Source organism: Podarcis erhardii (genome assembly GCF_964252035.2).
Source record: "Podarcis erhardii genome assembly, chromosome: 3".
Taxonomy (NCBI): Eukaryota; Metazoa; Chordata; class Lepidosauria; order Squamata; family Lacertidae; genus Podarcis; species Podarcis erhardii.
In genome coordinates, this window is record NC_138507.1 from 92,920,790 (window position 1) to 92,947,849 (window position 27,060).

General features: G+C 42.7%; 1 protein-coding gene across 12 annotated transcripts in view; it reads right to left on the bottom strand.

The window, feature by feature from the left end:
- DNAH14 (dynein axonemal heavy chain 14) overlaps nucleotides 1-27,060 on the bottom strand; it is a 137,439-nt gene that overhangs the window by 795 nt on the left and 109,584 nt on the right. For 7 of the 12 annotated variants that reach the window (XM_081857761.1, XM_081857765.1, XM_081857766.1 and 4 more), the window contains 18 exons: nucleotides 25,017-25,138; nucleotides 24,391-24,635; nucleotides 22,646-23,085; nucleotides 22,358-22,553; nucleotides 20,519-20,728; nucleotides 19,360-19,457; nucleotides 17,708-17,867; nucleotides 16,235-16,445; nucleotides 13,593-13,695; nucleotides 12,985-13,212; nucleotides 11,453-11,650; nucleotides 8,968-9,167; nucleotides 8,377-8,552; nucleotides 7,358-7,554; nucleotides 5,952-6,064; nucleotides 4,573-4,706; nucleotides 2,200-2,357; nucleotides 126-272 (listed from right to left, as the gene is read on the bottom strand). In XM_081857761.1, coding sequence (XP_081713887.1) covers nucleotides 126-272; nucleotides 2,200-2,357; nucleotides 4,573-4,706; nucleotides 5,952-6,064; nucleotides 7,358-7,554; nucleotides 8,377-8,552; nucleotides 8,968-9,167; nucleotides 11,453-11,650; nucleotides 12,985-13,212; nucleotides 13,593-13,695; nucleotides 16,235-16,445; nucleotides 17,708-17,867; nucleotides 19,360-19,457; nucleotides 20,519-20,728; nucleotides 22,358-22,553; nucleotides 22,646-23,085; nucleotides 24,391-24,635; nucleotides 25,017-25,138 — 3,336 coding nt within the window. Of the gene's footprint in view, nucleotides 1-125; nucleotides 273-2,199; nucleotides 2,358-4,572; nucleotides 4,707-5,951; nucleotides 6,065-7,357; nucleotides 7,555-8,376; nucleotides 8,553-8,967; nucleotides 9,168-11,452; nucleotides 11,651-12,984; nucleotides 13,213-13,592; nucleotides 13,696-16,234; nucleotides 16,446-17,706; nucleotides 17,868-19,359; nucleotides 19,458-20,512; nucleotides 20,729-22,357; nucleotides 22,554-22,645; nucleotides 23,086-24,390; nucleotides 24,636-25,016; nucleotides 25,139-27,060 lie in introns of those variants that run through there. The other 5 variants (XM_081857764.1, XM_081857768.1, XR_014155488.1 and 2 more) reach the window with 5 other exon arrangements.

Here is a 27,060-nt window from a genome sequence, read left to right on the forward strand (position 1 = left end):
TCATTTCAGGTATAAATATAAGATCATATAGCTGCTCCCAACTTGCAAAATTTGTATCATTAGTGTTACCTGTTGCCACCCTGAGCTTTTGTTATAACACAGAATGTACATTTTATTTAAATCACCTTTTTTGGTAAAAAATGTATGTCTGGTAGTGGATAAAATCTCTGGTGAAGCTCAGGCTCTTCCAATGTCTTTGTAGTGGGATTCCAGCAAGCACCATCTATGTATAAGCCACAAACTATAACTCCAGTTTCACACCGAGAAGATTCCTGAAAGTCAACAAAAATGATAGATGAATGTCATATGATAGGGTTTTCTTGTTTGTTTTTAGTCCACCAGACTCCATAAAACCTTCAGAATTTATGACCAGCTATTATGGTGCTGGAAGAGACTCTTGAGAGTCCCACGGACTGCAAGAAGATCAAACCTCTCCATTCTTAAGGAAATCAGCCCTGAGTGCTCACTGGAAGGACAGATCCTGAAGCTGAGGCTCCAATACTTTGGCCACCTCTTGAGAAGAGAAGACTCCCTGGAAAAGACCCTGATGTTGGGAAAGATGGAGGGCACAAGGAGAAGGGGACGACAGAGGAGGAGATGGTTGGATAGTGTTCTCGAAGCTACCAGCATGAGTTTGACCAAACTGCAGGAGGCAGTGGAAGACAGGAGTGCCTGGCGTGCTCTGGTCCATGGGGTCACAAAGAGTCGGATACGACTAAACTACAACAACATGATGATATAAATGTTTTAAGATAGGGAACTTGACCTGGCTGTCATGGTGTTATCCTGAGAGGCACCTGACCTACAGGTAGCATTGGCAGGTGGGTCAGTACTACAGTCCTACCTCGGAAGTTGAACAGAATCTGTTCTGGAAGTCCTTTCTATTTCCAAAACGTTTGGAAACCGAAGTGCAGCTTCTGATTGGCTACAGCCAATTGGATGTTTGGGTTCCAAAGACTGTTCGCATACCAGAACACTCACTTCCGGGTTTGCAGCATTCGGGAACCAAAACGTTCGAATAGCAAGGCATTTGGGATCCAAGGTATGACTGTACTATGTTGGTCAAACAAAATCACTATCAACCCAATGGAAAAGGCATTGTTATGTATCAATTTTTCATGCATTCAGGAATTAGTGAAGCAATCCTTTACAGAGGTAGAATGACCGCTATTCAGCCTCCATGACACCATCCTTCACATCTACATTCATTGGTAACCTGTAAATTACATTTTAACTGATAGGCAACACAGTATGTTGGTCTTCCTATATGATGTTAAGCATGGCTGAAGCTCAGGAGTAGTCAGTGTGATGCCCTCAAAGTGCTGCAGGACTACAATTCTCACCAGCAACATCAGGATAGCACACTGTTGGCTACCACCTCTCTTCCCCTCACCTGCATAAGGTGTTCTAGTACTTTTTAAACGGAGGCTGGCCCAACTGAATTTGAACTTAAGTAAAGTGTCTCTTGGAACGTGGGTGGTGCTGTGGATTAAACCACTGAGCCTAGGACTTGCCGATCAGAAGGTCGGTGGTTTGAATCCCCGTGACGGAGTGAGCTCCCGTTGCTTGGTCCCTGCTCCTGCCCACCTAGCAGTTCGAAAGCACGTCAAAGTGCAAGTAGATAAATAGGTACCGCTCTGGCAGGAAGGTAAACGGCGTTTCTGTGCACTGCTCTGGTTCACCAGAAGCGGCTTAGTCATGCTGGCCACATGACCTGGAAGCTTTACGCTGGCTCCCTCGGCCAATAAAGTGAGATGAGCGCCGCAACCCCCGAGTCGGTCTCAACCTTTACTTTAAAGTGTCTCTTGATGCACTAATTTTTTTTTGTGTGTGTAGAATTATTGAGTCCTGGCAGGAAGTCATTTGAGAGTTGCAGAAAGTGGTTCCTTTTTCTTTGAAAATGAAGTAACTGTGCTTCAGAAGGAAAATACTTCAGCACTGCAGAATTAGAAGGGTATTCACACCCTAACCTGCCCCTGCAACTTTCCCCCATAGGATTTTCTTCTCCATGTTGTTTCAGAAATGTGTTCCAGACACTCTTTAATAGTATCTTCCCAATATGATCAGAACATCTCACATACATTTTCTCAGTATTTTTTTTTAAAAAAAACATTGTATAAGGCCATAACAATGACTTAGATTAATCATCCAGATCAAAGGTCATTAACCATTATGCTACATGTGCTCTTATTTTCTTACCTTAAATGCTTTGTTTATTATAGCTTCTTTTGCACTGAAAAATCTAAGACTCTGATCTTCATCTTGAACAAATGGAAGAACTTTGTGGATAAAATTAAGAGAATCCACTGGCAATTCTTTCTGCCGAGCGTAATTCTGAAGAACTGCAGTAAGAAATCCTGCAGGAATAAAATACATGTATGAGTTTGTGAGCACATGTTGGAGCAAGAGGTGTGAGACTAGGCTTTAGTCAGCTTTAGTTGACTAAAAAGGAAAAATCTTTATCCACTTTTCCCTCACACTATGCATAACCTTATGCACACCTATCATGTCCTCTTACTCTTTTTCTTAAACTAAAAAGCCCCAAATGTAATCTTTCTTCATAGGGAAGTTGCTCCAAACCTTTGATCATCTTGGTCGCCTTTTTCTGAACCCTTTTCAGCATTGCAATGTTTTGTACAATTGTTTAAACATATTGTTGCACGCCACCCCAATCTGAGTGGCGCGAGACTCCAGGGGTACCAGGCCTACTTACCAGGGTCTGTGCCTGTTGGACAATAAGGCACAGAGTAGACTATGGGGTCTTTATGGTATAGGCAAGCCCCGATTTGTGCAGGGCTTGTGTAACTGCATGCTTGTGTGAAATCGTGTAACTGAAACACCCCATTCTGCCTTCGCCTCACCCTGCCCCACCCTTTTAGTGAAGTCTTTTATTACATTTCCGGGTCAGCTCTGGGCATAGGAGCCATCTCCTAGGGGCCATGGGGGCTTCGGCCCCCATAGTTGAGGGGGCAGGGTCCCCACAAAAATTGATAGACGTTCCCATTCAAATGGTGTGTGTGCACTACGTCATGTGGCCGATTATATAGGGCAGAGCTTACCTGGGCTCCCACAATATTTTATTCAAGTTGGCACCTCTGGTTCTGGGTTTGGCACTGTGCATATTGGTCATGCCTAAAACGGGGTGTCAGAGCTGCCCCTAGGTCCCAGCTCACAGAGGACCAACGCCAGGCTGTCGTTATGTACAAAAGTCTTTATTGAAGTTCAGTTTCCATTTCAAAGCCGCAGCGCGTAGCTCTACGTCTTAAACCCTAGACCAGCGAAGCTCTGTCTGAGTCTCCTCCCCTTCCACACCAGTTTAAGACTCTAGCCTTGCTCCACCTCTTCCTTAGCTCCTTCCTCCTCTGGGCCCTCCTGCCCGCTGGGGTTTCACTTTTTCTGGACTCTTCTGACGCTGACTCCCCTGATTCTTGCCCCTCCCTCCGGCGGGCTTTAGGACCTGGTTCCCTATCCGGGCTACCTGCTGTGCCGCTCGCCTGTACATTTGAACTTGGCGCGCGCGCCCAGCCGGCAACCTTCCTCTTGACCGCTCCCTCGCTCTCCGATGGAGGCGTGGTCAACCCTAATTCATCTTCTCTCCCTCCTGGAGGAGACGCTGTCCCTGATACCTGGGATTCTTTCCCCCCCACTGCGCTCTGGTGGGGAAGCTGGTCCTGATCTCCAGCCGCTGCTCTGGGAGTCCCCGCTGGCCCCTTGCTTCTGGCGCGTCCCCCCTGGGACCCCCCTTGCCCTGGCCATCAGCGCCTCCCTCTGGGAATCTTCTGATTCGCTGGAGAGGCTCATGGAATCTCTCGGGCTACTGTCATCTTCTCCTACGCTGCCCTCGGATTGCTCCCCCTCGCTCTCCATCTCCTCCCTTCCCTGTGCTCCCGCTCTTGAGTCCCTGACACGGGGGTTGCCTGTATATGGTTTATTTACACATATATACAACCTGAGTTTAGGATTGGGTGTGGGGACTTCCAGTTTACATTCTAGAAGGGTCCTGTTTCTCTCATGGCTGCTATGTTGGGTTCAAACTGTCAATCCACATTGTGCTGTGACTTCCTTTTCTCCAACTTGCAAACTAATTCCCCGAAACAAAACTATTTTTCCTCTTGCTTACATGAGCCCACTGCAATTCTGAAACTCCTCCCTCCCAGCTCTCTTGTCTTTTGCTAACTGCCCAGGGTGGGGCTCCACCCCTCTGCACCCAGCAGAGAATCTTTGTCTTGTTGATGGCTTCCTGTCACCAGCCAAAATGATCCACATATGCTACCCAGCACCACAGATCAATAAAATCTGTGCCTCAGCTGGAAAGCAAATTAAGGGGGCAAGTGGCTGGGGCCTCACTGGCACTGCACTTTGCAGTGCACCAAGCCACCCTATGAGGACTTCCTTATTAAAAAAAAAAGTTTTGGAAAAAGGGGGGGACATGAAATCTGGGGCCTGGCACAAGAGATGAAAGACTCAGCCCCTGCTATGCCAACCCCTAACAATGACCTGGTAGGCAGCCACAGTTCCCCACTCCTTATCTACACACTGCTGAAAATAGTAACTGTCCATGAAATTATGTACCTTGTGGAAAGAAGAAAGCTGGAAGCCAAAAGCAGCTGGGGTGTGCCTGAGAGCTGCCATCAAAGGGGTCAAGTTCCTCACCAGGTTGCATAGTTGTTTTGGTTAGCTTCTGAAGTACCACTAAATACTGATGCCTTTAAGAATGATAAGTTTAGAAGTATATATTAATTATGGTTTTAAATGGTCAATTATACAATACAATAAATAATGACAATCTGCACTAGCCAAAGGCTTAACCACTATAAAAGTACAATCCATACACATGTAAGAGTAAATATAAGAGTGTCATCATGCAGCCCCCATTGGAGGATTTCTAGTACCACATCACAACCCTAGATTTTCATGAAGTCAGGGCTAAGAGCAAAAGGGAAGGCAGATTGCACAACAGCAGTGCCTATGGCATAGGAGCATAGGGAGGAACATGGGGGGGGGGTTAGTTTAAAATAATGGGAGAGGTCACATTAATTTGGCTGATTAACAGGCTATATTCTTGTAAATGTGTTTCTGGGCAGGGGGGTTATTGGCTTGGTTTGTTCTTGTTTTTATTATGTACTTTGTGATTTTTATTCTGTGAATCAATCACCCTGGGATCTTCAGATGGGCGGTATACAAATTCAGTAAATAAAAAAATAAATACTGTAAACTGCAAGCTGGTTCAGTCTGGTGAGACGAGCCGCAAGGCTTCAGTAGATCCCACCAATTCCTTCCAGCTGAAGGCATTAACCTGTGAAGAATGCCACCCATTATCCAAACAACGGCCTTTCCGAGGAATGAAAAATGGAATGAGAACAACAAGTATACATAACAGTAGAGGTGGTTCTTTCTCCCTTTCCACATGTGCCCATCATCCAAAAGGATGAATTGATTATTAAAGAAAAAGGCAGGTCTGGGGAAGATTCAGAAGTTACAGCACAGCTCTGAATGGAGACAGTTATTTGTGAAGCAGCAGTAGTGCCCAAGGTTTACAGAGATACAAAAGAAAAAAACTTTAGAGAGAAAGACCCAAAGAGGGGCCTCCTGCACCCCACTACTGATCCAAGAACTACGGACAAAGAATGCCAACTGACTTTTACAGGAAAAATAGAAAATATGGAAGGGAAAGGGAATGGAAGGGAGTGGCTGAGAACTTGAACAGGAGCAGTCCAAATGCCAACACTTTGCTGCAGATCCCACATACGTATCAGGTTCAAAAGAGGAATTTGCCTGCACTGGATATGTCATGTTCATAATTGGTTTCTGGATTTCTATAGTAGGTATCAGAAAATTTGCAATTCCAATGTATGTTAACCGTGGCATTTTAACTCTACTCTTGCCAAAGCCATTTCTTTATACAGTATACTTCACCAGAATCTTTACTGTTCTAATATTTTGCATTTTACCTTGATTCCATAAAGGTGATAACTTGTTTAGCCCACATGGAAAAGAAAGTCACTCGTAAAACAAGGTCATCAATCCAGGATCCCAGAGGTTTAAGTGATTTATAGGAATGTTGCTGTTACGTAATAGCAGAAAAAGCACAATATCATGTTTTTAAAATTTACAAAAATAAAATTGATCATTCATTCTTCCCACTCAGGTAAAAGAGTTGTGTAATCTCTGAGCAGATGCATGCAAAAAAACCACACACACTATACACACTATACACACTATACCTACTCAACCCCTGGCAGCTGGAAATAGTATGGAAAGAAACAACTTTATGTGATTTAAAAGGCATTGTCCACTCAAGCAGTTTTTTTTACTATGGAGGCTAGAAACCCACTTTTAAAGAGAAAAATAAAAATAGACTGCTGAGATTCTGAAGATGTTAAGAATTACTGCCAGGATTCCATTCTGGTTTTGTGAACTGCTAGGGAATCGTGGTATCAGGACTAAGGGGGATCAGCTGTCTTGGACCTGATCCTCACCAACAAAGAGGAACTGATTAACAAAGTAGAAATACTGGGAACCTTGTGATGAAGTAATCATGTCCTCAGGTTTCATGATACAGAGGCAAGGTAAAGCTGAGTGTAGTCAGACATGCATTCTGGACTTTAAGGCGGTTCTATGACTTGAAAACAGAGACTCTGTAAGTTACTAAAAAAATAAGGCTGATTCAAAAAGCTTAAGGATGTGATCTCAGAGCCTCTATCTATAATCTTGGAGAATTCTTGGATAACAGGTGAGATCCCTGCAGACAGGCAAACTGGTTTGTTTCACTTGAATAAACCATGATAACTAATACAACAACAAACCATGATTTGAGGCTAGCTAGTGAGTGTAGTTAGTTACAGTGAAACAAATCACAATCTAGGGTTGAGTTACAGATAGGTAGCCGTGTTGGTCTGCCATAGTCAAAACAAAACAAATTCCTTCCAGTAGCACCTTAAAGACTAACTAAGTCAGTTCTTGGTATGAGCTTTCGTGTGCATGCACACTTCTTCAGATCTAGGGTTGAGATATAGTATCTCCTTTCTGGTTTTCTTTGGTGGACATGCAGACTGCAATGGGGAAGCAAAGAAGGGGAAATCACATTTGGTGAGCAAAAGTCTGTTCTGCAGGTGGACAGCCACAACTGGGGCTGGAAGTAGACACATCAAAGCAGTGTTTCAGTTAAACACATTGTAAATTTTGTATGAGAAATCAGGTTGGCAAAAACGAAACTCCACAGCGCCATCTTGTGTTGTAGTGCTATAATGCACATACAACACATATAAAGTGCTTTGGGGGGGGGGGCAATGTAGCTAAGTCCATAATCTCATCCTAAAAGTTTATTTTTTGATTCACATAGAAACTGTTCACCTACCTGCCACAGTTCAGGAACTTTGTTTTTCAATACTGAATTATAAAGCTCTTCTAGTGCTGTGGTAAAGATAATATCGCCTTTGATACCTTGTTGAAGTCCATGTAATGACTGCATTATTATGGATAATAAATGATTATACCTTTTAATCTCCTGATGCAAGACAATTAGCAAAGTTGAACTCATAAAAGAACTAGGACCTACAATAGAAAATAAGACCCACTGGTTATCTCACTGATAAGTAGAGCAAGTTAGCTGCATCAAGCTGAATATTTGGGGCACTAATAAAAAGCAGAAAGCTGTCAATAATATACAAATATTATTATATTTTTTCTTAGAGAGGGGACACTATTTGGATCTTCTGCTTCCGGCATATTGGTCAGTACCAACTTACAGTATTTACTTATTTAAAACATTTTTAGGGGACCTTTCCAGACAAGTCCTCTAAAAGCAGCATACAACAAGAAACACAAAGCTAAAGAATCGCAAAATTATTATTAAAGTTTTAAAATTACAAAAACTTAAAGACAAGGAAAAAACACTGAAAAATATCAAACAGTCAACATAAAATAAGTGTCATTAACCACAGTAATAAAGCAATAAATTAACAGCATATTCAATAAAGCACATCAATTAAAAGTAGCTAGAAACATAGTTGTCAAAAGGTTTAACCAAAAGAGAAGGTGTTTGCCTACAGACACACACCCCTGAGCAAATTCTGGACTAATTCTTATGCATTTAGTTCCAAGATATTCCAGCTGTGACACAATGCCATAAATTCCTCCTGCTTCCATGTAAGAATACTCACTGCCAACACTCAGCATCAAATTGCTAATTAGGAGAAATCACCTAATCTTAGATGTTGGAGTGCTATATATTTTATCATTATTTATTGATTTTATTCCTCATTATGTATTCTCAACAATAATAAACAGACCAGAACTATATATACGTATATTCCTTCTTGCAAGATAAAGATAAAGATAAATTTAATTTTATATTATGTGAATCAAAGTTCTGACCTTTTGCAACCTTTGCAAGTGCAGCCCAAACTGAGCCTGACTTGAAGCTTTCAAATGTAACTTTTTCTTTGGGTTCAGTTTCAGGTGTCTGTCCCATAACTTCTACAGTTAGTGGTAGCCTAATTTGAATGTCAGATGCTATTTCCAATACTATTTCATCTGGAGTCTTTCTGCCACTAGAACAAACAGATAAACACCCAATGTCTTAGAGTTATCAATCATTATCAATCAAGTTAATACCCCCCTTGTTTCACTGCATGTTGCTCATTGTTCGTTGTCAAATAAATAATCCTAGGCATTCTTTGTGGGGTAGTGCACCTGATTTTGCATATTACAGTACATATGCAAAAATTGGTTAATGCTAATATTCTCATGTTTATGTTGTCAATCCCACATGTAACTCCGAGAAGGTGTTGGGAAAATGAACAACAAAAGGAAATTAGAAGAGGTGAGCAGCTGCAACGAGCGGAGTCAGTAATGGGATCTTTTCTCTTCTCTGTTCTGTGTGAGGTTAGGGGACTTAAGCATGCTTAACTCTATTAGTTTGTGGTCATATTCCAGAAACAGAAGAAGAAATCTACAAAGAGTGACCTGATGATGAGAGTGTCTGTAGTCATTGCTGGTTGAGTCCTGGCAACTGACTCAATAAATAACTGTGCTTGAGACTTTAGGTATGCTCTTTCTGCACAATGATGCATTCCAAAGAGTTCTGGAGAATCGCTCTCCGGAAGAGATCGTAGATAGGCTCTGCAGTCTTTCAAAGTATCTTTTTCAGATATGGGTTGATATACCTGCAAAACCAATGAAAAATGCTTTTCATCTACTAATGTCTTCAGCCCACATCCTCACAGGAGAACACTAGAAACCAAATAGAGCCATTGTTCAAGGTAGATCAGAATTCACCTTCAAGAATAGATCCATACAAAATAAGTTTGCTCACAAAGCTAGGGAACATTGCATCGGTAGGAATGTCAAGTATATTCTGAATGATATTTATTTCCTAGTATAGGCCTATGAACTTTCACAGGCAGGATAGAATAGAATAGAATAGAATTTTATTATTACAGTCACAGACCAGATCCAGGTCACTTACAATATCAGGAAAATCATAAAATACAACAGGAATACATTGAATTGCAATTGGGTATAACAGAGACAATTCAGATATAGCGGCAGTTTAAAAATATATTAAATCTTGATCACTAAAATATAACCTAAAATTATCATTTAAAACCTTAATCATTTTGGTAGTACAGCTTGTTCCCTAAGTTTTATGACAGTCGCACAGAATTTGGCCACCCTTAGCGTAATCTCTAGTTCCCTGTCTTCTACCAGAAGTTTTAGACATTGAAGTTCGAACCCATTTGCAGATTTTTGTATAACAGGAGTGATAAATACGGCAGCGTAACAAGACATAAGAGACAGTTTCTACCTCCATCAAGCCGCAGGGGCAGACTCATTCCACGTATGGTTTCCCCTCGAATCTGCCCTGCAATAAGGCAGATGGCAGCATGTTGCACAGGCAGGATGTATGTGCTTTGGGAGATGGTGAGGTAGGAGCTGCCACCCAAAGTGGCAAGACAAACCAGTGTTTCATTGGGGGGGGGGTGCTGCTGCACCTCCAGCCGCTTCACTGCCAGCAATAGTGCCACCACTCCCCACACCATCATGCACCCCCTCTCACAACTGGAACAGGAACCCCCCACTGCCACTTCCTGCCTCTTGCCACCAGGAACTTGGCACTCAGTACTTGCCACTGCCAGGCGCTTACTGCTGCTAGGTGCTCCTTGGCCCTGATGGCTGCAGTGGCACACTCTTCTACTTGCCCTTGGGCCACCATCTTCCTTCTGCTCACCCTCTTCAGGGCAGCCCAGGGATGAGTAGAGGAGCATTCAACCACCATCCATGAGCACACCTCTGGGGTTGAGGAGCAGGAGGCAGCAAGCAAGTGCCAGTTGCCAGGTGGGGGGGGCAGGAGGTGGGGGACAACACTGGGGGTTTTGCCTCTAGTGGAAAGATGTCCTGGGCTGTCCCTGGTTATCAACTATGTCTGAACTCAGGGAATTCACTCTAAGAGAAGAAACAAGGTTCTGAAGCCATGGTTTGAGTCTGACTGGTCATTTAAACTTTCATATGCTCTAGCCAGCCAGTGTTAGAATTCCTGCTCCATGATTGCAGTCATGGGATTTTTGTCTATCACATGACAGTGTATGTTTTGACTCCACAGAGTGGGAAGTGACAGAAACAGGATGTTTGTGTTACTGTGTTCCGTGAAGTGGGACTATTGTCCTTTGTTTTTTCTCTTTGCTGTCTGCTGCTAGAGAGAGAGGGAGCCATGTTGCAGTGCTCCGTGTGTGTTTATTTGTAAATAAACTAGATAAGCCAAAACACTGAGTTGCTGAGGTCTGTTATGCAAGCTGCGAAGACTCTGTGGATCCCTGATTGTGTCGATGTCTGTTGGCATCAGTTGCTGTGATGTTCGGGCAGAAGAAAGCTTTTGAAGCTCCCGAATGATCGACCAGGAGGAAGGGAACATGCCAGTCGGGCATGTGTCTCTGCCAGGGTCCTACTCGAGAGTAGGACAAGCTCCTGACACAGAGTTCCCTGAGTCCAGATAACAGTTTTTCCATGGCTAGTTCTGCCTTTTTCTCCTCTTGGCAGTGTATATTGAGTTCCAGTCTAGAGAGAGACAGAGGCATTAAGATGCTCGTAGGTGAGCGATGTCTCTGCAGTGCAGAGCTGTCCATGCAAAACAAGTCTTTTGGACCGAAATGTACAAAACAGCCAAAGTAAGAGTATCACATCTGGCACTTAGACCCTTTTTGACTACAGTTTTATAACAGAGAACTGTGGTTAGTTTAAAATCACAACAGAAAGTTTTTAATATCCTCCTTTTGCATGCAAAAGAGGGACACAGGTGAGAAGGGAGGGTAAAATGTGATCCTAAGTCTTGCTATGGTGCATACAGTAGTAGGAAACCACGATTTCCTGTTAGGGCTGAACCAACCCTTTATATAACAATGTACAGGTTGTTAAAGTGCTGTAAAATAATGAAAAAATAAATGGCTTCCCCTACCCAATCAGTAGTGTAAGCAAAGTCCTCCTGCAATACAGAAGGGTTATAGAAATTATCCAAAATGTTAAGAATGCACCGACGATCCCAATTATCAGTTACACGGCCTCCATATGTTACTTCGCCAGTCATATAACGCAGTGCTTCCCAAGGAATCTTCTTTTGATTCCCAAGAAGAATCTCCAGCACCTGGATTGAAATCTTGGGAAGAAAATTTGAAAAAAGGTATTTTCTATTGTAGCATTATTGCTGTGGTTATGTCTTGTCACTACATTTCCTTTTTTACAGAGACAAGCACTATGATCCAAAGAATGAAGCGACTAGCTCTGCCCCCCAGGAGAGCTTTGGACTTGCGTGTCCTGAGGTGTCACTATCTGTACCATATGATGAACTATTTTTTGAAACGGAGATGAATTTAAAGAATAATTAAAGACATAGAATGAGGGTGTATTGCTTAAAGGAAAAAATATATAAAAGCCACACAAGGCATGCCCAAACTATTATAATTTTCTGAAGTATCAGACTACATGAAGCACTTCTAGGTGTAAATGCTTCATTCACTAGTCCTTTTGCTGGTATTGTAAACAAGACATATATTTAGTGTCCTTTGTGGCTGGGTCTTGTCATAGGGGTGTGAAAGGGGTGTGCCCAAGCATTCCCTAAAGTTTTTTTTAAAAAAACTGGGGATCGTGGCAATGAGGAGAGTAAAGAGTACAACTTACAGGCAACTGGAGGTGGGGGAAGAAGAGGCAGGAGGCAAGAAGCACACAGATAAGAGATGCATTCAGATTTAAAGGTTTGGAAAAGACCTAGAATGGATTTTCTGCTTCTGCCTGTGTCTGTCTCTGGATTGTGGTGATGGAGTGACTGGCTCCAACAGCAGCGGTAAGTGGGGGGAGGAGGGGCAAATCATCTCACCACTGCTTTCAGAGACAGATACAGGCAAAAGCTGTAGATCAATATTGGCCTTTTTCTTCTGCCTGCGCCTTTCTCTTATAGCTCTGTCTCCACCTGAGCTCCGCTCGCCACCTTCTGTAGAGAGAGATCCATGGGGGTGACGGGGTGCTTTTGTAATGTGCAAGCAAGGAGGAGAAGGAGCATCATCAGATAATTACAGTGAGGTGACTGAGGAGTTTAAGCCCATAACACTAGGTGAGCGACATCTAATTCTCTAGGACAGGAAGATGTTTTCATCAATTTTGGTTAGTGCATCTGGTTCAAGATAAAAATAATCAGAAATGACTGTATCTATACACTTGGTTATCACTACAGCAGAAATTTGGTATTTTGTTTCCATTGTTTAAGCTGGTACTTAATAAGTACACATTTAGTGTTAATTTTAAAAAATAAATTTTCATTTATTTGTGAATATTGGGTATGCCTTGGCAATTCCTTGCTTCTGTATCTGCTAGATTTATGGAGGCGTAGAAGCACTACTAGGCGCAGTTTGGAAATTATGGTTATAATAGGTATTATTTTAAGATGATACTATTTACAATCATGCTTTTATTTCGGTCTGCAAGACTTCCTCTTACCTCTAAATCTGAAGAATTAAATTCATATGGAATGTTCCAGCCCAAAGCTCCATATTTCTTTCTTTCATGTACTACAGCACTGAAGAAGCACAGACTGAACAGCAACCTTTTCCATGAAGGCCCACAGGTGGTGGTGTTGAATACAGCTTCTGTTACTATTTCAGTACCGCTTACTCCAAATGTTTGAAGCAGTGTTCCCTTTAGTCCATGGGGAGGTTCTATTACAATCTTTAGAAAATATGCAGGACGGTTTATGAAAAAAACAAGCAGACTTCAGCAAAATAAATATATTACCTTCTAGTGGATCACTGAAAGATTATTGTAAATACATTTCATTACATGGAAGTCCTCTGAAAGCAGCTGGACTTTCCTTTAGCTGGATGTAATTCTGAGAGAGATATATTCAAGTCACAGTGAAATCAACAGAGTATAAATCTTCTACCAAGATGTTGGTTAATTTGCTTTTAAAGTACTCTACCTTCCCATAACCACAAGGCAGCTTATGTAACACAGCCATTCAGGTGTGCAGGCCAACTGGTTGTTTGAATTATTCACCTCAAGGCATCTGAACCATCCCCTCTAATTGAAGGGATTACTTTAAATCTTACCTTAAGGCCCTTGCGCAAGATAGGTATAGGGAAAGATGGATCTGGCGTTGAACTTAACCAGAGTCTAAACTGAGGGTCTATATTTGTCTGTGATCGAGTAAATCTGTAGATAGAACAAATTTTGTAACACCACCACTGTCTAAAAACAGACTATGAAGTTGTACTGCACGGCGTTCAATATTATTTAACAAAGAATTCATCTTTACAAGAAGTGGTATAACAACAACTGTACACATACCTACAAAAGCAGCTGTATCTCACAATCCCCTTACATATATATAATTACTACTACTTATTTTTATTATAATAAATTTATATATTGCTTATTTGCCAAAATGGCTTCGGAGTGGTTTACAAATGTAAAACCAATTATAAAAATACATCCCATTAAAAGAGTGTAACAGTTAAAACAGCATTAAAAGGGTTACAACAGGAGGATCAGGTCAAGGGATCAGGAGAATGCTTGTCTAAACAGGTTGTCTTCAAGAGCTGGCACAATGACCGCTCCCCACTTAAAAAACGGGGGGCGCCCTTTGCGTGGACGCGCGCAGCCCTGGATCTGGAGTGGCCCCATCAACATAGGCTTTGCCTTCCCTCAGGTGGGATACCTGGAGGTCCCCGCCTACCCCAGTGAGTTGTCCAATCCCACCTGGGGGAAGTGTTGCCAGGGAAACCAGGCCAGGTAGGGGGAGGGATTACCTGCCCACACAATAGAGGGTGGATCTTAATTGGTAATCCTCACTTGGCTCCAGAGCTTCTCCCACCCTACCCACCCTCAGTTAATGTCTTCTTTTGCAAGTTAACTTTTCTTCATAGGTTTTGCAGGTTAACCTGTCTCCACAGGTATGCGGGCGCTGCTACGATAAGGTCGCTGTTAAAGGGCCGGAAAGGAATTTCCCTGCATTGCCAGGTTTCGCCTTTCCCGTAGCAAAACGTCACGACTTTGGCGGTATCAGGCCTTGGGCGGAATCCTTTAGTCCATCTTCCTGTTTGCGGCCGCGATACCAGGGTTCCCCGTTAAAGGGGTTTCTGAAGGGAGGCTTTGACCGTACACCGAAAGGTCGTCATTGCTCTCCCCTGCGGCGGCGGCGTAACGGGGGCGGCTATCTCTGCTTGAACATATGTTCTCCAGAGCCGGCCCATCCCCCCCCCCACTGGATAACCCTGATGCTCCCTAGGTCCCCGGCTGGGGACTAGGGAGGGAGAATGCCCAATGCCTGAGCCAAGGTCTACCCACATTTGAAATTTAATAAAGTTGTGGCCAATTTAATCCCATAGCACGTTGTCTAGAGTCGTTATTCCACATGACGGGGGGGACCACTCGGGATCTGGGGACTCCGCCTGTCCACGCAATGTCAATATTGATGGGGCCTCTTGCATTTCAGCAGGGAGACCATTACACAAAACTGTTGCTACTCCACCAGTGAAAAAACATCTCGAATACAGTGTAGCTGAATCTCTCCACCTAGTCAAGCATCTAGTACTCCAACCTTCGACTCCGAGGGCCAGGTCACAAAAACTAACAGCATTGATTCTCTTCATACCATCACATTCTGAGGTAGGAAACTGTTTAGGAAGGCTTAAGTTTCAAGTTAAACTGCTTGCTTAACATGGGGACAGCAACAGTATTTTTGTGTGATTTTCCAAGCAACTGTGACAGTGTAAAATTTAATAGTAATGAGGGATAGAGAACATTGTAATAAGATAAACACTGACAGAATATAGTCTTCCCTATAGGGTACTGCATTCCAAATATGAAATTTTTTAACAACTGTTAACCCCTGGTGCTATTTCTCTCTATCATGTTACTCTAAAGTCAGAATCCATAAAAATGTGTTTATGAAGAGAATTAAATGCAGAATTAAAATGCTGGTAAATGTTCATGAAGTGTGCTTTTTTAAATTGTAAATTGCTTCAGAAATGTGGAGAACTGAATTTAAAAGTGGAAAAATGAGAAACTGAGAAAACAAAAATTGACAGATCCTTCCATCCCTGTGTAAGAGTAACACTTCTCAATCAGACCAGAAGTTTATCTTGTTTTGAATTCTGTTCTCACACAAACCAACCAGATAGGAAGTCAACAAGCAAGACATGAGTGCTATAGCACCTCCCACTCATATTCCCAGGAACTGGTATTCAGAGACCTACTACTTCTGATAAGGGAGGTAATATATAGCTAATTTATAGCATTTTCTTCCATGAATTTGTGCGATCTCTTTTTAAAGCCATCCATCTTAGATCCTTGAGCTAAGTGGAGAAAATTGTTCAATATAGACTACTCCCTATTAATTGAGTGATAGTCAGCACAATTCCCTAGCAGTAATTTAATTCAGCTTCGGGCCAGCTCAAAAGAACTGGTGAATAGCTGCAGAACAGGAATGAGCAACCTATGGCTGTCCAGATGTTGTTAAGACTTGGACTCCTATCAGCTTCAGCCAGCATACCCAATGGTCAGGAAAGCAGGGAGTTCAGAAAGTGGTTGAGAATGAGAAGGCAATTAATAAATCAAAGGTAATAATAATAAATAAAAAACTATATTTGATTCCTACAAGGCAAATGGTGCAGTAATGCCAGCCTAGTCTGGTCCTCACTCATCTGAACAAAACTGCATATACAAATAAATGCTAGGGGAAAACACTTACGATTCAACAATTTTGCAGAGTCTGGGCATAAATGAAGCTGCAAGATGACAGTTCTGGAGGAATACCCACTGTCCCTGCAGTATGTTTGATTTATATATCAAATCTTCAGCTTTGCTCCCTTGACCACGTCCCAGAGATATCATTTTCACATGTTGTGTACTTCCTTTTATTTCCTGGGCAAGGCGTAGAAAGAGAGCTGCAATATCTACACCTGTGTAGCATAAATAATAACTGTTTTATTTCCACATCCAGAAACCTATTATATTGGGTCAATGAAAAGGTGTGCATATACGGTAATACTTTATGTAAAATGTATGCTGCTCTACAGAAGAATGAGCAGACCTAACATAGTATTCTATATTGCATCATTAACACGATGCCACAGGAATGAAATGACTAGATGGTTTTAAAGGTGGGAAATAATTTGGCATCTCTTTTTTGTGTTTGCCTGCTATCATTTTCAGGCTGTTGTGCACAAATTTACGGTGCACACTTACTTGGAAATAATAGACCCCAGTGGGAAATATCTGTGTAAACATGAACATGATTCTGCTGTAGAAACTAAGTAGGGTAACGCAGAGGCATGGGCCATCTATAAAACAAATAAACTTTTTCCTATATACATAAAAATGTAAGGCAGTTGTCATGCTGTAGTTTGCATGGCCATCAACAGGCAGCCACACAAAATCCAGCTTGACAACAGAATAGCAGGCAGGCAAGGGAGAGAGCAAGCAAGCAGTGTGGGCAGCAGGTGGCCAAGGTGAGCTATTTAATGGAGCGGGGAGGCACTTTGGCAAACCACTATCTGAAGCACCTCTCCCTCCTTTAAATGGGCTGGGGTCTGGGGTGAACTGTGTGGGGTGCTTGGAGGGAGCTGGCAGGGGAAGTTTGGGAGAGCAGGGAGGGGTTGGGTGAGGTGTAAAGAGAGAAGAGTTTGCTCAGGTATAAAGGGAGCAGGGATTGGCCAGGTGTCAAGTAAGGTGGTTGGCAAAGGGATTGGCAGGGTTGCCAAGTGGAGCAAGCAGGGTCAGCAGCACATGGTACACTCATATAAATATAGAGAAGGGCAAAGCCATCAAACCCACCCCCTTTTACAGGACTGGCGAGGGGGTTGGATTAGATAGAAGTGACCCTCTGCCCAACTCTCCCAGTTTAGCTGGGCTCCCACCGGCCACTAAATTTGCAAGTGGGTGCAGTGTTCTGAGAGTAGGGCTGAACTGTCCCAGGATCTGCTGGATCTCTTACTGCCATAATGTGAAGGCACTGTGTCAGACTGAAGCTGGCGAAGTATTTGGGTCCAGATTTGGCCAGATTGTCCTCCCCTTCTTCCACTGCAGTCTTCGTGTGTGGCAAGCCTATGAATGTATTGGTGACCCTGCTACTCTGCAAAGCCACATTGGGGGGGGGGCATGTTAGGATTGTACCCTAATTCATAAAGCAGTTTTTGCATACTCATCCTTTATAAATGCTCACCTTGAGTATGAATGAGAATTATTGGAGTTATGGCATTAGATTCTTCTTCATATACTGCTTTCAAATTAATTCCTCCAATCTGAAGATAGTAATTCCCCAATTTCTCAGCTACAAATGCATGTACTGCACTAGTTAAGCTTTCTAACCGAAGAACTTTTATCTATAAAAATAAAATAAAATGATAATATCACTGAATTCATGAACAATATGATTTAGCAAAGTGCAGCACCTTTAAATTCCATTAAGTTCATTGTGAAAGCACAGCACATGTATCTCTCTCTCCCGTTGAAATACATGCAACTTAAATGTGCTTAACTGTGATTGGATTGCATCTGAATTCCTTAAAACTATCACTTCCTTAATTGCTGTGAGGGACTTTGTGCCCTCAAAAGCTAAAAATATTTGCAAAGAGAAGCTAAACATAAAGTGATCCCTATTGACTAGATTCCACTAACAAGTACTGCAACATATAAACATAGGAGCAACCTACAGGATCAGGCCATTGGGCCATCTAGTCTGGTATCTTGCTCTTACAGCGGTGACCAGGTGCCTGTGGGAAACCAGCAAGCAAGATCTGAACAGAATAACATTCTCCCCTCCTGTGGTTTTCAGCAACTGGTACAGTGGAACCTTGGTTGTCGAATGTCATCCATTCTGGAAGACCGTTTGACTTCCGAAACGTTCAACAGCCGAGGCGTAACTGCCAGTCAGCAAATCCCTTTTAAAAAAATGGGAGAAATGCTCCTCAGAAGCCATTCAACTTTCAAGGCGTGTTTGAAAACAGAAGCATTCACTTCCAGGTTGTTGTTGTTCGGGTTCCAAATTGTTCGGCTGATGAAGTTTTCGACAACTGAGGTTCCACTGTATTCAGAAGCATCACAAGTCTGGCCTCTAACTGTTGAGGCAGAGCGCAACCATCTTGGCTAATAGGTATCAATAGGCCTCTCCCTCATGAATTTGTTGAATCTTCTTTTAAAACCATCCAAGCTGGAGGGCAAGCTGCCTCCATAGTTTAACTACACTGTGTGAACAAGTACTTTATTTTACCTGTCTTGAAACTTCCAACATTTAGCTTCATTGGATGTTCACAAGTTCTAAAGTTACACGAGAGGGAGAAAAAACTTTTTTCTATGCACTTTCTCCATGGCATGCATAGTTTTATAAACTTATATCATGTCACATCTTACTTGACTTTTCTCTAACACTGCAATCTTTAAAAGATGAAACCTCTGCAAGGACATCTCCTAGTGTAATTGAACTTGCCCCCCTTCTCCTTCTTTGTGCACCTCCCAGATGACACTGGGGGAGACATGTGAACCCCCAGAACAGCATGTGGAAGGAGGGGGGAAACATTCTGTTGAGCAAGGAGAAATCCTTGCACTGATGGAGCATTTGCTACAGCACAATATTGAAATCCTCCCAAAAGATACCAAGTTGTATTCAATGTATCACTAAAGTGAATAATCTGTCAACACATAGATTTCTTCTTGTGTAATAAAACATTCTCCACCTCTTCTCCCCCATTCCTCCCACCAAATCTGTTCTAGAGTGTTTCAGAGGAGATTTGGGAATAGTGGGTGGGGGGTGGTGGAATAAAATCCCATTGTGCTAGCAAGAATTTAGCTGAATACTTCCCACTTGATTTTACTTACCAAAATAAGTCTTTCGAACGCAGAAAGTTTCTCCCAAGGGAAAATTAAAGGTCCACTCTCCTGATCATCACTTTCTCTCAGTACTTCTAATTTTGGGTCTGTAAGAGATTAAATAGTAATTTACAACATTACTGAAACTTTGAAACAGTTGAAACCATATAAAAATGTTCCAACAAATTTGTAACTTTTATACAGCCATATAATTGAATAACATAACTGCCAGGATAAAAGTGAAGTGTGGTAGTTCTCAAACATTTCTCTGAGCTACACTTTCAGAATAAAAATTTGGTCATACCACACCAATTTTTAAATTGGTAGGAAATACAAACAAAAAGAGACAACTCTTAGCAGTACTTGATTTATAACATAGAGTACAACTACCTTATAATATGACCATGGGACATCCAGAAAGTATAAAACAATGCAGCTACATAAAAACATGAACCATTCTCCAAATATAATTATAAACAAGCCTCTTACATATGTACCTTATGTATACAAACTCAGTGAGAGGTGTGAGCTTGCTTTAGCTGGGTAATCTCATTTATATTAGGTCTAATTTGAGACAAACAAACTCTCAAATCATCCACACAAATAAGCCTTTCTCTTCTCTGATCTTTCATATTTGTCAGCGTTGTAAATCTCTGTTCACAACAATAGAACTGTAGAATAGCTATTGCTCTTGAAGAGAGGAGTAGAAACAACTGGCTGGGAAGCCAGAGGGTCAGAGCGATGCTTGATTTCTGTCTGAATCCAAGGCAAGCAAGACCCTAATACTGTTGACTCCTCCACTGGAGGCTCAGGTTGTATATATGTGTAAATAAAGACATCACAATCTCTGATGTAACCCTATTCCAAAGGAAACATGAACCCCAGGTAAACGCCAGAAACCCCTGGAATCTCACACCACTCAAGAGATTGGGGTGGCATGCAACATTATAAAAGCCTTTTGTGGACTGGAGTCTCACTACATCAGATGCATGGATTGTGATTCTAAGTTGTCAGGTGCAAATTTCCAATGCTTTCTCATCCAAAGGAAACTAACCCCAGGAGCATTGCTTCTTCAATTTTTCATGGTTTGGGGACACAGGGAGTGTTTTCAACAATAGGTTAGAAAGGCATGCTGAAAATCAACACATAGTTTTACATCAACACTTACCTTCCCTTGGTGACACTGGTCTATAGCTTGTACTGATCAAATAATATACATTCTGACTATTTAGAAAAGCTCTCCATTGCTGAGAATTTGTTGAAAGGGAATCACACAACAGGCTGAATGCTGGCATGTGAGTGCTCATGTACCTGCATTCTTTCCACATCATGTCAGTAATCCAATGGAGTGGAGGAGTTTTCTTGAATGCACGTGAACCTAATTGAGGAATAATAATTATATTATACATTTAATTAGTGTACATATCTACTTTTGAGATTTGCAGTCCTGGAATGCCTTAGATTTAAGTTCAATGGATTTCAATCAGGCCTGTTCTCAGATAAATGGGTATAGGATTGCAGCCCTAGAGGAAGTTGTTTCTACTCAGAAATTGGCCGTACACAATATAACAGTTTTCCATTGATATTACTTTCACTTTGTTTGAACTTTTGTCAAAAACTACATCACAATAGGGAAGATTCTAACACTTGTTAAATTCAGAATTTAAGTGCAATAGTTCCTTAGTAATTCACCCCAAATTTTTATAACTATTCTTAAAATAATTATAATCACTATAAATGGAGGTGTCTGTCTACATGTGTCTCCAGACTGTCTGTATTTTGAAGGAAGGATTCATACCTGGAAATTTAGGTTTTCACAATTAAAGTGGATTAAATCACTCTATCAGCCTAGTACGACAATTTCTTTAAAAAGAAGCAGACTTTTTGGTGTTAGGATCAATGAAAGATCAATGGGGTGGGGAAACATCCACAAGCACATCAGAATGAATGCTTAATAAATACCAGATATAATCTAATCTCTATGTGAGATTTGTGCAAGGAATTAACGATAGCTCAATATATTGGAGGAGGTCCACAACTACTTTTTTGGTAGCTTGTCCTATGGTTCTCTAACTGTTGTTTTTTAGTTCATGGATGGCAGGAGTGCCAAGTATAGGGGGTCCTGGGGGCTCAAGCATCCTCAAAGTTTGTTCTGGGTGCTCAGCACCCACACCGCAGGGCCCCTGACACAACGTCTGGTGCCTCGCAAAGCACCAGAAGTCACATCTGAGGCATTGTGAAACCTCAGGTATGCTGTCCAAGGCCTTACAAGACCTCGAACCGGAACTCAGGTTCTGAGGCCATGGGGTACATGACATCATGACGTCACATCACAGTGTGTGCTGGGCACCCATAACCTGGGGCCCAAATGCTTCTTCCATCCCCACAAGTCCATGATTTCTGCATTGCAGGAGGTTGGACCAAGTGACCCTTTGGGACCTTCCATCTCTACAGTTCTACCCATTGAAGTGTCTTTACTTGAGTTTAGAAATTAGAAAAGGGCATGCCTAATTAGTACATCTTTAAAAAATGAAAAACAGATTTTTTCCCCCTTAGATTTTTCAGTTTCCATCATTGCCAAATTTCATTCTCACTTGTAGAAACAGGGGGGGGGGGGAATCTGTGTTTGTAGTGTAACAGATCTAAAGAATCTCTAATGTGAGGGAACAATGGAAATTTTAAAGATATTGCACTGGACTCAGGCTACCCGTGGGGAGAAGCATCGTGTGGGAAGTTCTATTTGAAGAAGGGGTATAAGTGGCGATTTGCCATTTTGTGCTCCCTGAAAAGGTACTCTGAAGGATTAGAGGAGCCTCCAAACATAATGGGGGCGGTGCTGGGGACTGCAGGGGAAAAAGCATATATCAATTATCTCCTATTGGGAGTTTCCACTGATGTGTCTTTTCTGCAAGTAAAAGGAGCTGTTTTAGAAATGGCAAGTCTATTTCTGAGAGGTGCCTGAGAGTACAATTTGACCTATACATTTACTGAATGTGGCCTTCTTTACCAGTAGTCTCAGAGTCCTGTGTGTCCATAATATTTGCCATTATGCTAGACTGAAGGAAGAAGTTCCACTGATTCTCTGGTATAAATCCAAGCTTGTTAGTAAATAGATTTCCATCATACTTATTTTTCATAATTGCTGTACACATCAGAAAAGCAAAGCATAGCTGATTCTCACTGAACAGAGCTGAAGAAACTCTCTGTTGAATAAGAAATTTAATAAAAACACATTATATTTTACAGATACTAGTATTAGCCAAAAATCATTTGTGTAATAAATTCAGGTACACACCTTATAAACATTTTTTGTTAATTTCTCTATTATAGCATTAATATGTCCTTGGAAATTGACTGCGATACTCTCTATTTCGTTCTCATCTTCTCTGGCGGGAAGTGTCTCTGACTGAGTCCTAAAAACTAACCGAGGCTTAAAAATTCCTGGGGCACTCAACGAAACCCCAATTTTTACTTTGAGTATGTACTCTACAGAGTCTTCAAAGATCTTATGAAACCACTCCAGGGGAAACTGATACATATAGTTGATATGAGAAAGATCTGATACTACAAAGTAGAGGATGGCGCCATGAGTTGCAATAGGAAGATAGCTTTCACGCAGTGCCTCTATTTTAACTTCTGTTGCTGCAGATGCTTCAACACGCTCAAAAATTTCTGTTGAGGTAATTTTAGATCTTTGCAAATTGTCAATAAGGTCTCCATCATCTAGAATATGTCCTACAATTTAAAGGAAGTTTACTTCATTTGTGGTGTAGAAATAAATCAAATAATGCATTATTGATTAAATATCCACTCTTCTGTAAAAAAAAAATTTTAATAAACTGGACTGTAATTGTGGATAAATCTAGTAAAAGAAACAAGGAACTTTTATGCTGCCCTTTAGTTACAGTATCTCCCAGTATGGCTAAAGTAAAATCCATAACAATAATAAGCAGGGTGAACAAAAACATCAATTAAATTAAATTTAGCAAATCAGAACAATACAACTATCAGATTAAACTGAACACAGATGCAGCGGCGTAGCGTGGGTTGTCAGCACCCGGGGCAAGGCAAGTAATTTGCGCCCCCTAACCCGGGGCAAGGCAAGTAATTTGCGCCCCTAACCCCTAACCTGCCGCCGCTGCCAGCTTCTTCTTGCTGCTGCCTGGGCTGGGGTATTTACGGTAAGGTAGCCACGGCGGCGGCGGGGGGTCTGTGTCAGGTGATCTGAGGCGAGTTGCCGCTGGCACTGCCGCCCAAACGATGCCGCTTGCCCGGAGGAGGAGGGCAGAGAGGCGAGGAAAATGCAACATGGCCCAGCTGCTGCAGCAGCAGCGGCGGGACTGTGAGGAGGGGCTGCCTGGCGCGCCCTCCGTGGCCCTGATGCGCGGGGACTGCGGCGAGTGCTGAGAGCCGCTGCCTGCCGGATGCCTTCAGCCCGGACGCGCGCACAGCTCATCGGTTCCGCGAGACATGGGGCTCTGCTACAGCCTGTGCCCGAGGCTCTTCAGCAACTCCGGAGGCGGCGAGCGCGCCCCCCAGATGTTGCGGCCGGCCCCCCCTGCACCCCCCATGCTACGCCACTGCACAGATGACAAGGCCTGGGCAAGAACAAAAGGTCCAAATTTGTTGCTAGTTACTACTGCCCTAATATCTAAAGGCAGGAGGGGTTGGAAGAGGGCCTCTGGGTTGATTTCAGTATTTGGCCAGGTTTGTGTGAGAGGTGGTCCTTTAATTACAATTAGAATGGTTTACAATTTAATTTGCACAGCAATTTATACAAGTAACTAAACAGAGCACTGTTTTAGACCCATGAGATTAGGGGTTGAGAGCTTCATAGATGAGTGGGAATCTGAACCAGAACATCCAAACTAACATTCTAACCTCTGCCTGACACACGGAAATCGTTGCAGATTACCTTATCCATGTCATTTCATATAAAAAACAATTCATTTAATTTGTAACTTATTTAGTTACAGGTGCCTATAATTTGTTCAAAACATATGGATGACATTTCAAGGATTTCTATACATTTTTCATTACCATCTGTTTTTTGGAGAAGCCTAAGTGACTTCTGTTCCAGTTCACGAAGTGTTATTAGGTCAGCAGATATGCTTTCTAGCAACTCACAACGCCGGTGTTCAACCTCTGGTTTCTCCTTAATTAGAACAGCAGATAAAAGCTGATCTTGCAAACCTTCAAATGTTACAGTGAAATTTATCATTGTCACAATACTGCATATTGCTGGCAGAAAATGGGGGTTGGGTTTTTGTGTTGTCAAGTATAATCTGAAACAATAATTAACAATAACATCAGGTGTGAGGCAAGTAAAGACATAGCTGAGTCAAACAAATATAGCTAATTTAAAATATAGTTAGTTTCAATTTACATAAGTAAAAAATTATATAGTGGTACCTCGGTTTAAGAACAGTCCTTAATACGAATGATTTGGTTTACGAACTCCGCAAAACCAGAAGGAGTGTCCCAGTTTGAGAACTTTACCTCGGTCTAAGAACGGAATCCAAACAGTGGAAGGGCACTGGCGGCGGGAGGCCTCATTAGGGAAAGCGTGCCTTGGTTTAAGAATGGTTTTGGTTTAAGAACAGACTTCCGGAATGGATTAAGTTCGTAAACAGAGGTACCACTGTATCACAGAAAAGAACAGTTACCTGAAGTTTTGGTTGCACTCAATTTCAGAATCTCCTATTCTAATGAAGTCTTGCCCTGATTTGTTGTAGATTTCCTTTTTTAATATTGGCTTCATATTTGAATCCAGTGTTTCACTGAAATCCTACAAAGCACAAAACCAGGTGCTTAAACCTGAAATACAGTATGTGAGGGTGTTGACATCATAACTGGATTTATCCCCTCGATCAGAAAACCCTTGCCCACCCATATTTTTCACCTTCTTAGGATGAGGGGACAGGGCAGGCTACTTTTGCCCCACAGCAGGCAGTGAGAATGAGAGGACAGGATGAAAGATGTGAACAGGGAGGTGTAGCAGCTGCAGAACAATCTGCAGTTTGCAGATCCAGGCAGAAGACATTGCGTGGACAGGCGGAGTCCCCAGATCCCGAGCGGTCCCCCCCCCCCGTCATGTGGAATAACGAGTCAAGACAACATGCTATGGGATTAAATTGGCCACAACTTTATTAAATTTCAAATGTGGGTAGACCTTGGCTCAGGCATTGGGCGTTCTCCCTCCCCAGTCCCCAGCCGGGGACCTAGGGAGCATCAGGGTTATCCAGTGTGTGTGTGGGGGGGGGGTGGGCCGGCTCTGGAGAACATATGTTCAAGCAGAGATAGCCGCCCCCGTTACGCCGCCGCCGCAGGGGAGAGCAATGACGACCTTTCGGCGTACGGTCAAAGCCTCCCTTCAGAAACCCCTTTAACGGGGAACCCTGGTATCGCCGTCACAAAGAGGAAGATGGACTAAAGGATTCCGCCCAAGGCTTGATACCGCCAAAGTTGTGACGTTTTGCTACGGGAAAGGTGAAACCTGCCAATGCAGAGAAATTCCTTTCCGGCCCTTTAACAGTGACCTTAACGTAGCAGCGCCCGTATACCTGTGAAGGAAAGTTAACCTGCAAAACCTGTGAAGAAAAGTTAACCTGCAAAATAAGACATTAACTGAGGGTGGGTAGGGTGGGAGAAGCTCTGGAGCCAAGTGAGGATTCCCAGGTAAGATCCTCCCTCTATTGTGTGGGCAGGTAATCCCTCCCCTACCTGGCCTGGTCTCCTTGGCAACGCTTCCCCCAGGTGGGATTGGACAACAGACTGAGTTAGGCGGAGACCTCCAGCTATCCCACCTGAGGGAAGACAAGCCAAGCCTATGCTGATGGAGCCGCTCCAGAACTAGGGGCTGCGCGCGTCCACGCAAAGGGCGCCCCCCCCCCCCGTTTTAAGTGGGGAGCGGTCATCCTTGTTTACGTATGACACTTCCTACTGGAGAAATGAGGCAGAATCTTCTCAATCCTTTTGCCTCTTCTCCAAGTGGAGAGGTCATCACTGTAGGCAGATTGACTGACAGAGCAAACAATTTCTCAACTACTAACCAGCCTTTCTCAACCTTGGGTCCCCAGATGTTTTGGGACTACAACTCCCATCATCCTTGACCACTGGTCCTGTGAGTTAGGGATCATGGGAATTGTAGCCCAAAACATCTGGGGACCCAAGGTTGAGAACCACTGTGCTAATCAATGGGAAGACGGAACACTAACCCTAACAGGTAAACTAAAAGGACTGTAGAGCAGACATTTATGACAACCAGAAAGAAATATTCCAGACTGACAAACCTACAACCACCTATGTAAACCAGAACCTTTTAGCCTTCAGGCAGTCAAACAGAAAAGTTCTGGGGTAGGATAGATCACCAGCCCCTGAATCACCAAGGAGTCACCAAGGGGATAACACCATCAGATTGACAAGGTCCAGGAGCCAATGAAGGACCACCAATGAAGGACCTCCAAAATTACCTTGGCCTAGAAGCAGCAGATTTTCTGGATGGTTTGATCAAGAAGACTGAAGCAAGGAAAGGCATAGAGCAAACCCTGAGGCCAATTCACCCCCAGGCAATCCACACCCCTGCCCCCAGAGATGGAAACTGAGACACAAAGGTGTCTAACTAAGCACTGTACTTGGAGGCAAACAGATCCACAACTGGCTGACCCGTCTGCCGAACTGGCTGCTGAAAAACTTAATTGCCATTCTGCC